The sequence below is a fragment of the Coregonus clupeaformis genome, chromosome 9, assembly GCF_020615455.1.
Source record: "Coregonus clupeaformis isolate EN_2021a chromosome 9, ASM2061545v1, whole genome shotgun sequence".
In the NCBI taxonomy this organism is placed as follows: domain Eukaryota; kingdom Metazoa; phylum Chordata; class Actinopteri; order Salmoniformes; family Salmonidae; genus Coregonus; species Coregonus clupeaformis.
The window spans coordinates 41,992,323-42,006,700 of NC_059200.1; the positions used below are offsets into that span (position 1 = coordinate 41,992,323).

Here is a 14,378-nt window from a genome sequence, read left to right on the forward strand (position 1 = left end):
TACATGAAACATCCATATTTACCATGCACCGTTGCCGTTTTATTTTTCACTGTTCTTTCACCTGACCGACCCTCCACTTAAAATGTAGGTAGGCTGGGAGAGTGATGTCATGTGACTTGACGATCCTTAGCGCGCGAAATATAATTAATATATTTATATGTTTTTCAACATCCTGTGTGAGCCGTTATCCTGAGGACAACAAACAGTGGCAAGCTAGCGCCTAAAAAAGTATCGAACGAGTTAGCTACCTAGCTATCTGCTTTCAAATATTTTTTGGGGGTAAATTACTTGCTCTCAAATGGTATTTACATTTGTTAGATTGTGTTAAAAATAAAAGCCCGTGATCCGCTTGCTTTCTAACTTAGCTAGCTAACGTTAGAGCTCAGCGGTTACAGTAGCCCGCACGGTAACGTATGTTACAAACTGAGGGAAAATGTAGTTTGCTAGCTACCTCGGCTAGCCAGCTCGCTAATTACCTGTATACACACGCCCATCCATTTTGATGTGATGCCAAGCAAGAGGAAGAAACACAAAAAAAGTAAGACAGAAATAAAGTCTGTATTTTTCTACTGTTTATAGATTTTCTGAAATCAGACCTGTTCAGTCAATGACGTCACTTCGCGCACTTTCAAATCATTCCACAAGAGGGAGACCGACTGTTGATGATTACATTTTCTAATGTTGTATTGCAGCTGCCTTACATTTACATTTTAGTCATTTAGCAGACGCTCTTATCCTAAGCGACTTACAGTTAGTGAGTGCATACATTTTTTTCCTATTTTCTTTCATACTGGCCCCCCGTGGGAATCGAACCCACAACCCTGGCGTTGCAAACGCCATGCTCTACCAACTGAGCTACACAGGGCCCAAAGTACTGAGTAAAGGGTCTGAATACTTATGTAACAAAATGTGGAAAAAGTCAAGCGGTCGGAATACTTTCCGAATGCACTGTATCTCTCTTTGACGGTCCACTATCTGCTCTCATCCACTGAAACCTCACTTACTGATTACATTACAGAGTCATTACTGTGGGCCGTTATCACTATTCTGAATGCCTGTTTTATATATATATATTATAATTACGTTGAGAATCAGATGTTTCCCTTTGAAGGCAATAAACAACTTCTCTGGTAGGAAACGGCCTATGTGGCATCGATATTAGTCCGAAATATTTATGTTACTGTCAAAATTGACTACAAAGTGTAAATAGGATACATTTTGGTCATAAAGTCAGTCTCGTCCCAAAACAGAGATTTGCGAGATAATTACGAATGGTAAATCCCGGAATTAAGGGTACCGTAACAGTTTTCCTTGGTTTGGGTTTATTTAAAGCCTGCCGACATGCCCACAGCACCCAAGTAATCATCAATTCCGAGCGCAGCTGCACGCGTCCCGATCGTAATGACAATGGTCAATTTGGTTTGACATTCGATATCGTGCCTTCTTGGGGCAGGCTTCACTTGCAAAATAGACTGTCTCAATGGGCTACTATTATGGTATTAAAGAAAGTCATTACACAGCCATATTAACTGAGAATACATTTATTATCAATTCAAGAGAATAAGCTATTTAATTAGGCGTCCAGTTCAGGAGTGGGGTGTAATAAATGATCAGACTCAGAACATGACATCAAAACCAGTCCAATAATGCTAATGAACAGTAACACATACCAGTGTTTAAAATAGAAAATAAAACAAATCATTAGGATTTCGTAATCACCAATTACCATGTGAATAGTTTCACAACCTTGAAAAGTTTTTTTAAAAGGTGTACGTTTTTAACCAGTTCAATAAAATGTAATATGGATGTCAGAATTAGTTAACAATAATAATTAACATACTGACCAATAACTAATTTACCGGTTTATTTATTGTGTGTGCGTGTGCGTGTGCGTGTGTGTGGCCTATCAGTGGGAAAACTGGGGTGTTTCTTCAGTTTGATATGTTTATTGAAGTCTGGGGTGGTTGACAGGGAAACTTGGAGGTCATGCTGGCTGTCCAGTTTCTTTCTGCTTTTAGTTTTCAGCACGGCCATAGCAGAGAAGCCACTTTCACACAGATAGGTAGTGCTGAACGGTAGCATGATTCTGATTGCATGACAGGCAAGAGCAGGATACTCTCCCATTACGCTGCACTAGAACTGTGGCAGTGCCATTTCCGGGAAGCGCATGCTCAGTCCACAATCAAATGACAGCTCCACCAGCTGATCCTCTTCGTTGCTTGGCAACGTGACGCTTCCCATCTCCACTCGAAAGGGGTCCTGTATCCAGTCGTCTTGTCTCCTGTTCTTCTCCGGGAAGTAGTCACAAAGCTTTCCCTGCAGCTTAACAAGATGCTGTTTAACAGTTTTTTTTCAGTGTGTCGCTCTGTGCTTTGTTGATCAGATTCTGAATATCGAAATCAGCATTGGGAAACATGTCAATCCTCCCATTAGAAACATGATTTTCCCAAATGGTAAGCTTCATCTTGAAGGCATCCACTTTGTCCCTCTGTTCAAATCGATTGTGCCCCCGTCCCTTGCTTTGACACATTGAGCGAATTTAGGCAACCTTCACGAGCCATTCCTCATAATCGCTTGAAGCTCATAAAAGCGACCCAACAATGTACCCCTGGAAATCCAGCGGACCTCTGCATGATAAAGCACTGGCTGGTGCTCACTCCCTATATCCCTCCAGAAGGCCTGGAAACACCTGCTTTTCGTGGAACTCTTTTTGATATAGTTGACACACTTGATCACATCCTGGAGAGTGTAGGAAGCAGTGGTTCCACGTCGCACTCGGTGCTTTCTCCAAGATCCGCTTCACTACTCCGGAGTGTTTTCCCTTCATGGCAGCTGCCCCATCAGTGGTCACACCGACGCATCCATCCCAGGCCAGTCCCACGGAGCCCAGGTACATATCCATTGTGTTAAAGACAGCCTCTGCAGTGGTGTTGGTGGGTAAATCAGAAGTGTCTGACATAGACCATTAGAATTGCATGGTTAGCCACATCTGTGGATTCATCAAACTGCAGTGCGTAATGGCCATTTGCACTGATGCGCTCTGATGTCTGGCGCGTTATGTCCTCAGACATGTCCTGGATTCTCCTCCTCATGTTGTCATTGGATAGGGGTATGGTTTTAAGTTTGTTGGCGGCTGACTCTCCCAAGATTTCAGTGCACATATCAATCGCAGCAGGGAGTACGAGATCCTCTGCGCTGGTGTGGGATTTTTTGCACTTAACAATGCGCTGGGCCACAAGGTGTGATGCGCAAAGTGCCTTTTCTTGTAAGGTGCATAAGTTCTTCAATGAATCTTGTGAGGCCTCCAGATATTGACATTTTCTTTTTAAAATGTCAGCTGTCTTATCTTTGTGGCATGGATGCTTGGTGTCCAGATGCCTTTTTCATGCTCTCATTAGCTAACAGCTCGTTGCATAGGACGCACAGCGGTCTACACTCACCCTGCCTGAATTCTATATATGTAAAACCATATTTGATGAAGTCAGGGTCGTATTTTCTCTTCTTGACAGGGACCGGGTTTTCTACCTTGTTGTTGACATTGGAAGCAGCAGTAGATGAAGAGGGAGCTGCACGTTTTTAAAAGTTGTCCATGATTTTACTCTGACAGCTAGCCTACATGAGTTAAATGACAGCTAACTATCCAATTGTGCAATGCCTGCAGAACACATCTGCATAGTTAGTTGTCAATCAAGCTAGCTGTCAGAAGGAGATCTGTATTATCTGATTGGACGTGTCACATTTAAAACAAAACAATGTTGCAGAATGACATTGTTATTGGATCAGTGTGTGTGTGTGTGGGGCGAGATCGTTATTGTATTGGTCAGTGAGTGTGTGCAGCGCGAAAACCCTCTAAGTCCAAACGTAGCTTGCCATTTCATCACAGCTGCACATGCAAAGTCAGCAACAATAAGCAGTGCAGCGCACGCACGCCTGTGTGTAGAGGTAAGGTTGTGTAAAGTCAGCAACAATAAGCGGTGCGGCGGTATCCTTTCCAAATAAAAGTATAGGTGCGGCGGTTACCTTTCAAAATATTATTATTATTATTATTATTATTATTATTATTATTAAAATATATATTCTTGCACAAATCCAGCAACCCCTTAAAATCCTCCCTCAACCCTCATGAGGGTCGCGACAGTTCATATAATTAAATCAGTCAATTGAAATTAATTAGGCACTAATCTATGGATTCCACATGACTGGGCAGGGGCGCAGCCATTGGTGGGCCTGGGAGGGCATAAGGGAGCCAGGCCCAGCCAGTCAGAATGAGTTTTTCCCCACAAAAGGGCTTTATTACAGACAGAAATACTCCTCAGTTCATCAGCTGTCCGGGTGACTGGTCTCAGACTGGCGTGGTTACACGTGGTCTGTGGTTGTGAGGCCGGTTGGACGTACTGCTAAATTCTCTAAAACGACTTATGGTAGAGAAATTAACATTAAACTCTCTTGCAACAGCTCTGGTGGACATTCCTGCAGTCAGCATGCCAACTGCACACTTCCTAAAAACTTGAGACATCTGTGGCATTGTGTTGTGTGAGAAATTATAGCGTTGGCTTTTATTGTCCCCAGCACAAGGTGCACCTGTGTAATGATCATGCTGTTTAATCAGCTTCTTCATATGCCATACCTGTCAGGTGGATGGATTACCTTGGCAAAGGAGAAATGCGCACTAACAGTAATGTAAACAAATGTGTGCACAAAATTTGAGAGAAATTGAACTTTTTGTGCGCATGGAACATTTCTGGAATCTTTTATTTCAGCTCATGAAACATGGGACCAACACTTTACATGTTGCGTTTATATTTTTGTTCAGTATATTAATAACTACATAAAAAAAGGAAAAAAAAATATAAAAACATTTTCCTTAACATATAATTCCTTAAAGTATAATTTTTTTGAGATTACTAATGTTACTGTCCCCACTACAATAACAACAAATACTTAAATACATGTAATTTTGTCCTTGAAACATTTAATCGAAATACTGTAGAATTCTATTCATTCCTATGGAGGACTACTCATTTTTTAAAAACATTTTAGTCATTTAGCAGACGCTCTTATCCAGAGCGACTTACAGTTAGTGAGTGCATACATTTTCATACTGGCCCCCCGTGGGAAACGAACCCACAACCCTGGCGTTGCAAGCGCCATGCTCTACCAACTGAGCTACAGCAAATATGGCTGACCGGTGGCTTCAAAGCCTCTCATTGGCCAATTCATAGCATCAGAAATCCAGAGTTTATATACATATTACTCCTTTTCTATTAATTCCATTAATGTTATGCTGATTACATCTTTGATTAACTCGGGTATTGTTGATTCTTTATCATAGGCAGAATGCAGTGTTTGTCTGACTTGAACTAACTTTACCTGTCAATCAAAAGTCAAGTGTGAAAGTGTGTGCTTGTGGGTGCATGCAGCAGGAGATAACACCAAAATATCTGGAATTCTTTGTTACCATGGTGGTCATCATATCTCTATTTCTAAGAACCTCCATGAAGTAACTGTTTTGTAAAGTGTGTGTGTGAGAGAGTGCTGGTTGATGATTGTTTATTTAATTGTCTCAAAGCACTGATAGGTTTTCATGCCAGTCCAAATTCCAAATGTTCATGTACAGTAAATAACAGAATACACGACTACTATATGGAAACGATGTACGTATTGGAATTATCATTATGCTAACGTTAGTTATCTTATTTTATTAACTAGCTACAACTACTTACATTTGTTTTACAGGCTGCATACTCACGGATGACCTCGACCTCTCCAAAACATTTACTGTAGCTGTGTGGATGGTATATGTGTACAGTAGAAATCATACCAAAGGGTAGCAATGCAGAAAGCGGCGGAAGTAACTGTGTTGCTGTCTATGGTTGCTGCTGCTAGTTGGTTTGGCGCCGGTGGAGGGAGTTATTCCTGCAGCAGTTCTTCCGGTCGGCATTTTGTTCTGCGAGAGAAGGGGGATAGTCTGAGTGGATCCCTTTTATCACCGCGTCAATAGCGTTCCTGTTTTTCACATTGGATTGTTTTCCGAAACCAGTCGGAATTTGCACTCACTTTCTGCTGGGGTTGGGGAGAAACCGGTACAAGGACCGGTTATGGGAACGTTTGCCCCCTTTAAGCATAGATGTTTGCAGTGAGAAGGAAGAAGAACGAACCCTCCCGACCCGGATTATTGTTGTTATATTATTACTGGTACTCGGAGGAGCTGTTAGAGTGAAAGAACGGAGAGGGAGCTAGAGACACGGTTCCAACCACTTTGCAACCATTTCTTTTTATCAACACATCCAGAGGTAAATATGATTGTACAAGATAGATTTAGGAGCACCATCAAAAAACAATTCCGATCGGCTACACGGGTGTTGTTTATATTCAGTGAAACTGGTTAGATGCTATGGAATGCACCCTTTCTTTTGCTTATTGCCTTGTATCCGCTCATAGGCGTCGGGTCGGGGTTACGCTTCCTCAGGCGAGTCCGAGGTTCAGTTAGCAAGCTAATAGGCCGACGTAGGCCATTGAAACGGTGAAAATAAAATCCTTATCCACACGAACAATCATGATAACAAACCAAAAGGGATGGCCTTACCGTCGCAAAGGAACGACTGTGTGGGCGAGTCAAAGCAAGCATGGTTTCGGTTGCAGTCTCCGTAGTTAGCTAACGTTAGCTAGCCTTAGCTAGATAGCTAACTTTTGTTAGCTATCTAGCGAGGTTTGGAATATTATAGCTAGCTAGGTGCGTAACCTAACTAGCTAGTTGTTAGCTATTTAGACAAAACTAACAAATGCAACTACATGATTTTCTCATTAGTTTAATGTTTGCTGACGTTTATGGTGGAGCCAGATGTGCTGAGAAATAGGCTTTAGCTAGTTATCTAATGTTACACACAAGCTAGTGGTAGTGGCTAGTAGATTTTTGCAACGATGGCAACTAAACTGGTTGAAACGTTTGCCTAACAAGCTGGGCAAGCTTCCTTTTCACAGTTTAGAGGCTACCAAATTGTACACATTCAGCATAACTTACCTCTTCACTTATACAATTATAGATGCAGCTTTATTCACCAAGTTATCTAGTTACAATTTATCAAATGGAATCAGATACACCACAGAGATTTAACATGTCTTTTCTAGTTGATGACATGTTAAATATACCTATAGCTATTCCCTTTGCACTGGATCGGTTATTTCAAACAAAGTTGATTCATTTGTTTACAGGGAAATTAGCAACATATCAATGTAGATATTAATCTAACTTGATAAAGCAAATAAATATAGCTACCTTGCATGGAAATCTTAAAAGATCTTCAGGAAAAGTGATGTGCAACACTGGGTTCTTGTATAAAAAAAAAACCTTGGCAGTAATAAATCAGGGCTATGTTAGACTATTGCCTAGTAGATGATAAGAAAGTTGATGAAATACATTGGACCCTAATTGGTTTTGGGCTGTGCAATTAGTAACCTACTCGCTACTGTATCTGACTGATTAACATTATTGTGTTGCCAGAGAGGGAGAGAGGCCGATGTGCGGCAATGTTGTCAGCCAGAGCAGCAGAGAGTAAAATCAAGAGTCCGTAATCATGAAACCAGCTTGCCGTCAAACGGTTCTCATCCAATCTGGGTGATCATAGCAAATTATTGGCATCCAGGTATAGCTAGATGAGCTAACTATAACTATGTACAGGGCTAGCTAATGTTACTCAAGGAGTGAGTCTCAGTTGCTAACAATGGTTAGCCTCCTGGCTAGCAAATTATGCTTAGAAGGCCCTCACTGGATCAATCCCAATACCCCCCCTTAGCCCTCCCTCTCGTTTTCGAGTGCCCCTTGTTGGGGGAGTGTCCCTCAAATGGAGCAACTAGTGGTAGGGAGAGAGAAATAACCCTATGGCATGGGACATCACGAACAGCAGAAGCCACCAAAGGATAGCCTACCATGCAGTTCATTGACGAAAAGCCTTGTGTTTTTTCACAATGCCTGTACTGGCGGCAGCAATAGCTTTACTTATATTTCTCATGCCGCAAATACGTACTTACCATATGAGCAACATATGAGAACTGCAAAACAACAATGTGCCAGTAATGTACCCCTCCTCTGGCTGTAGTTCAATGTGGAATAGTACTGAAGCAGCATGATTTAAGATTAAGATCACTTTATTGGTCAATTGCACACGAGGTCCAACCAAAATGTTACTTTCGCTTTTAACCCATCCCCTCTGAAAGGCACACATACAGGTTTTTTGGAGAGGTGCGGGCGGCTGCCACACTTGGCGCCTGTTCTTGTGGGGGGTTAAGTGCCTTGCTCAAGGGCACAACAGCAGACAATGGCATCTAGGATTTGATACCAGCTACACTTCGGTTACCAGCTCACATCCCACCCAATTTCTCCAGTTGGACCCGGGATTTGAACTGGCAACCCTTCAATTGCTGGCTCGCCTCTCTAACCTTTAGGCTACCTAACGCTCCTTTCCATAATAGCAGTTTGACATGTAACAGTCACATTTCCTTCACTCAGTCATTTTCTGCAATTAACCAGGGGAAGCAATTAAACATTAAAACCAATGTTCTGAACTAATATTTATACCAATCGTTTTTGGGTCTATACACAGATCGGCTATATAGCTACGCATCCATAGACATACAGGTATTTTTTATCCTCCACTCACAGTAAGCAAGAAAATAGTTAGCTAGCTACGTTACTTCAGCTGCATTGCATGACAAATATCTTAAATCTCTAACGTTACTACTACAATAAAGAACAATGACACGTCAGAATTTTAAATTATTTTTTATGAACAGCAAGGCAAGCTTACAAAATGGTTTATTCAGTTTGCAGTGAAGTTAAATGCTTTAGCTAGATTCTTTACATCCACTAGGTTTCACAAGATTACAGCCTGGTTTGCTCAGGAGTCTCTAAAGCATTAATCAACACGAATTACAATTCATACAAATGTCAAACAGCCATATAGCAAGCTAAATGTATAACTAGCTGGCTAATGTTAGTTATTCAGATAGCTTTTTAAATAGCAATAAACGTAAATGTACTTTATGACAAACAAAAATGCATAATCATTTGTCTCTACATGAACTAACATATTCGTCTGAACTGTACATGTTTTGCATGATTTGTTATGAAGTTATAATTACTTACATTTGCTTCCATCCTAGTATTTTTGTCAGCCATTATTCTGTGAAGCAGGGTCATTCCACCTCAAAAAGCACAAGGAAGAGGATTTCGACACCCACCATTTGATTGTTCTGAAATCGTTTCTGTTGTTAGAAACAGATAAGATTTGCATTCCTACAACATTATTTTGTTGCAATATAATTTAATCTGAGAAAATAACCTAATTGATTGCACCTACAGTACCAGTCAAAAGTTTGGACACTCCTACTCATCTAAGGGTCTTTATTTTTACTATTTTCTACATTGTAGAATAATAGTGAAGACATTAAAACTATGAAATAACACATATGGAATCATGTAGTAACCAAAAAAAGTGTTAAACAAATCAGGGTAGTCGCCTGGAATGCTTTTCCAACAGTCTTGAAGGAGTTTCCACATATGCTGAGCACTTGTTGGCTGCTTTTCCTTCACTCTGCGGTTCAACTCATCCCAAACCATCTCAATTGGGTTGAGGTCGGGTGATTGTGGAAGCCAGGTCATCTGATGCAGCACTCCATCACTCTCCTTCTTGGTCATATAGCCCCTTACACAGCCTGGAGGTGTGTTTTGGGTCATTGTCCTGTTGAAAAACAAATGATAGTCCCACTAAGCGCAAACCAGATGGGATGTTGTATCGCTGCAGAATGCTGTGGTAGCCATGCTGGTTAAGTGTGCCTTGAATTCTAAGTAAATCACTGACAGTGTCACCAGCAAAGCACCCCCACACAATCACACCTCCTCCTCCATGCTTCACGGTAGGAACCACACATGCGGAGATCATCCGTTCACCTACTCTGAGTCTCACAAAGACACGGCGGTTGGAACCAAAAAATCTCAACTTTGGACTCATAAGTCCAAAGGACAGATTTCCACCGGTCTAATGTCCATTGCTCATGTTTCTTGGCCCAAGCAAGTCTCTTCTTCTTATTGGTGTCCTTTAGCAGTGGTTTCTTTGCAGCAATTCGACCATGAAGGCTTGATTCACGCAGTCTCTGAACTGTTGATGTTGAGATGCGTCTGTTACTTGAACTCTGTGAAGCATTTATTTGGGCTGCAATCTGAGGTGCAGTTAATTGCCAATTTCTGAGGCTGGTAACTCTAATGAACTTATCCTCTGCAGCAGAGGTAACTCTGGGTCTTCCTTTCCTGTGGCGGTCCTCATGAGAGCCAGTTTCATCATAGCGCTTGATGGTTTTTGCGACTGCACTTGAAGAAACTTTCAAAGTTCTTGACATTTTCCGGATTGACTGACCTTCATGTCATAAAGTAATGATGGACTGTTGTTTCTCTTTGCTTATTTGAGCTGTTCTTGCCATAATATGGACTTGGTCTTTTACCAAATAGGGCTATCTTTTGTATACCACCCCTACCTTGTCACAACACAACTGATTGGCTCAAACGCATTAAGAAGGAAAGACATTAGACAAATTAACTTTTAACAAGGCACACCTGTTAATTGAAATGCATTCCAGGTGACTACCTCATGAAGCTAGTTGAGAGAATGCCAAGAGTGTGCAAAGTTGTCATCAAGGTAAAAGGGTGGCTACTTTGAAGAATCTAAAATATAAAATACAATTTGATTTGTTTAACACTTTTTTGGTTACTACATGATTCCATATGTGTTATTTCATAGTTTTGATGTCTTCACTATTAATCTACAATGTAGAAAATAGTAAAAATAAAGAAAAACCCTTGAATGAGTAGGTGTGTCCAAACTTTTGACTGGTACTGTAAATTGGCCATTTTAATTTATAGGATTATTATCATATTTAATAAATATAGTACCTAACATCTGATCTTGACCCAAAAATGTTCTAACAATGGGTTAGACATGAGGAATCCAAATAAATGGTCAAAAGCCACCCACAGACCCATACACACCCCACCCCAATAATGAGTATATAGTGTCAGTTCTCTTATGTTTCATAAGTAGTATGGAGCTGCGGCTCGGAGTATTGTGTATTCATCCTATGTAATGTATTCTCAGTGAATTTTATGTTCCCCCCCCATTCAGAGAATTAGTAATTGAAGTTGTTGGGTTTACGTCCCATCCTACATCCTGATATTACCAGGTTATGACCCCTAGATGGTGCTGTTCCCGTTATTAGGTGATTATTTTTTGAAGAACATTTCTATGGTAACGAATCCTTCAGAACTAACCTGCTCCGGGGCAGGCTTACGCCACTTACCCTGAATGAAATTACTGAGCCACGAGTTGAGGACCAATGAAATCAGATCCCCCCCCACCATCTTGCGTCATCGTCCTGTTCATTTGAGGAAGACAACTGATCAAATATTTAATTAATCAAATGTTTTTTTGTGTGTAAAAAAAATTGTCATGTTATAATATATCATATTACAAATTTAGTAATGACAGAATGCATTTTAAACTTCACGCACAGTAACACTTTTGTATGACAAAATCCAATTATTTTATCAATAAGAGTGGGAAAAAAGGTGCTTGTGGTTGTGCATTGAAAAGCACGCCAAAGTTGGAATTAACGATATGTAATGAAATGAAGACAGCACTATTTCACACCACAGCCTGCTGAATTTGCAAGATAACTTTTCTTTCGTTTTGATTTCAGAACAAATGAAAATGTGGCACTGTCGTCTCAATGAAGAGTTTGGCGTTCGACTAGCCATGTGCGACATGCACGCACAGTTACAAGCCTGCTAGATTAGTGGCAGGCGGACAAGCAATATCCACCGTTCTAGTGTGGATGAAGCCTGAGCTGGAATGTGAGGCTGGTTAGCTTTAGAAAACCCTGAGTAGATCTAGCTTGTTTCGTAGGATACCCCTCTGGTATGACAGCAACCCATACTTTGGTTTGGTTTACCTGGCCACTGTTTCAAATGCTAACTTTTTAGCATTTGTGTCACAAATCAAATGCAAGTCTATATTACAATTTTCACTCTTAGTGTCCAAATCATCCTAAAGTATCAAAAAATGGATTGTGGAACGCAATGATGTTACTTACAGATGATTTGGATATGAATCGCGAAAATGCTAATCTAGGTACCATTGACTTGCATTGGATTTGTGCCACAAATGCTAAAAAAGTTAACATTTAAAACAGTGGCCAAATAAACTAAACCAAAGCATGGGTTGCTGGGGGGGGAGAGATTATAAAAAAAAAAAAAATCGCCTAATAGCAGGAATAGCACCATTTAGTGATCAGAACCTGGTAATATCATGATGTAGGATGGGACGTAAACCCAACAACTTCAATTACTAATTTCTCTGAACAGGTGGAAAAAAACATCACCAAATTCACTGAGAATACATTACATAGGATGAAGAAACAATACTCAGAGCTGCAACTCCATACTACTTGTCAAACAGAACTGACACTATAAACTCGTCGTGGCCCGTGGATTACTTTTGACCACTTTGGATTCCTCATGTCTTGCTCATTGTTAAAAAAAAAGTTTGGTCCATGTCGGATGTTGGGTACTATAATTATTGAATATTATATGAATCCTATAAATTAAAATGGCCAATTTGGGTGCAATCAATTAGCTTAATTTCTCAGAGATCAATTAAAAAATATATATTTTTACCAAAGAATGCTTCCGGAATGCTTATCTTATCTGTTTCTAACTACAGAAATTATTTCAGAACAATCTGAGATGGTGGGTGTCATGGCATGCTGAAATGAAATGGAACAACCCAGCAACTCTACAGGGTTGGGTCGCAGAGCTTCATGGGAGTTTTGGGAAACACTCAATAGAAAGTCTGCATCTCGATTCGCTTCGTTTAGAGGGCCAATTAGTGGGCTGAAAAGGCACTACAACTCGCTCAAAGTTGAATTGGAATACCACTACGACTCACAGGATCATGCCAAAGTTTTTTGGGGGGGATTGAGCCACTATTTTGCAATACCCTTGAAATTGGTGCTGGTGAATGAGGTAGCTACCTGACTAGGTTAGGTGGTAACTAGCTAGCTAACTGGCTAGATGGCTGAGCAGCAATGGGATAAAGCAGAAATACCATTCAACTATTACATTTACATTTTAGTCATTTAGCAGACGCTCTTATCCAGAGCGACTTACAGTTAGTGAGTGCATGCGTTTTCATACTGGTCCCCGTAGTTGGCTAATAAAGGTTGCGTGCACATGTTAGCTAAATTAACAACCTAATTATTTATGAAACATGTTTACTAAGTAGCGTATTGCAAATTATGGCAAAGATCACCCGTCTGTTATGCTGCCACGTATCTACAGGGAAGAGGACTAGCTAGCACTTTATGCACAGATGCAGTGCCTAGCTTGACTTGCCTTTAGCTAGTTAAATGGCCAGTGTAGCTACTTTTTCAATGTTATTGAATTCAGCTAGCTAGTACATTAGCTTCTGCTTGCATGAGCAAGCTAAATGGCCCATTTATCTGTGGAAAATGTTGTGGCTATCCCATATGACTGAATTAGTTTACCGTGTTGGATTGTCATTGACCAACACATTTTAGCCTACACATACAAGCTGCAGGTTTGCTATATTCATGGCAAATGTATTTGTATGAAAGTAGCTATCAAAGTACAATGGCAATGCCTGAATGTTACTGCTTGAATGATGGTTATTTACCAGAAAGAAACACATTAAAAGAGGAATTGCATTCTTTCTTTCCATCAGATAATCCTTTGTGCTGCTTGCTCGCCCACCCTCTTACCCAACCAGCACAGCCCCAGAGTGACCATAAGCATTTGCATCCAGAAAGGGGTGGCAGTTTTCATTTAAACACGCATGGGCACACACCTCATTCTAGGATTATCAAGGTACTACCCCAGTAACCACTGATAACGGAGCTGTACCTATTGCTATGTGTTGCCGAACCTTGTCTCTACTGTCAGTCTCGTGTTGATCATGCTATAGTGGGAGAATTACTCCTCTGGTTGTCTTCTCCTCTGACAGTGGCTCCAAGGAAAATAGTAGGGAATGATAATGAGGTGTTCAGTCCAAATGCACGAAGATAAGTGCATACTCTTTAAATGGACTGCAGTTCAGTCCTGATAAAAAACATACATCTGCATGCTTCAGTTAAGTTTAGCGCATTAATTCGGAACTGTCCCAAAGCCATTGCATTATTAGTAGGAAAAGAGCTGACTGTATTTCGTATGGGATGCTTTGATGACACCCCTGGAACTTTTCAGGGCAAGCACCACCAGTAATATGCACATGCATGTCTGCAAAAGTGCTGTACTAGTAGTGTGTTTGCTCTGCCAT

The 14,378-nt window shown here is 40.7% G+C and overlaps 1 protein-coding gene across 3 annotated transcripts in view; it reads left to right on the forward strand.

Moving 5' to 3' along the window:
- Window positions 1-198: 198 nt before the first annotated feature.
- LOC121573854 (nipped-B-like protein) overlaps window positions 199-14,378 on the forward strand; it is a 70,042-nt gene continuing 55,862 nt past the window's right edge. The window contains exon 1 of one of the 3 annotated variants that reach the window (XM_041886197.2): window positions 199-538. In XM_041886197.2, coding sequence (XP_041742131.1) covers window positions 508-538 — 31 coding nt within the window. In that variant the 5' untranslated portion in view covers window positions 199-507. Of the gene's footprint in view, window positions 539-5,939; window positions 6,294-13,850; window positions 13,931-14,378 lie in introns of those variants that run through there. The other 2 variants (XM_041886198.2, XM_041886199.2) reach the window with 2 other exon arrangements.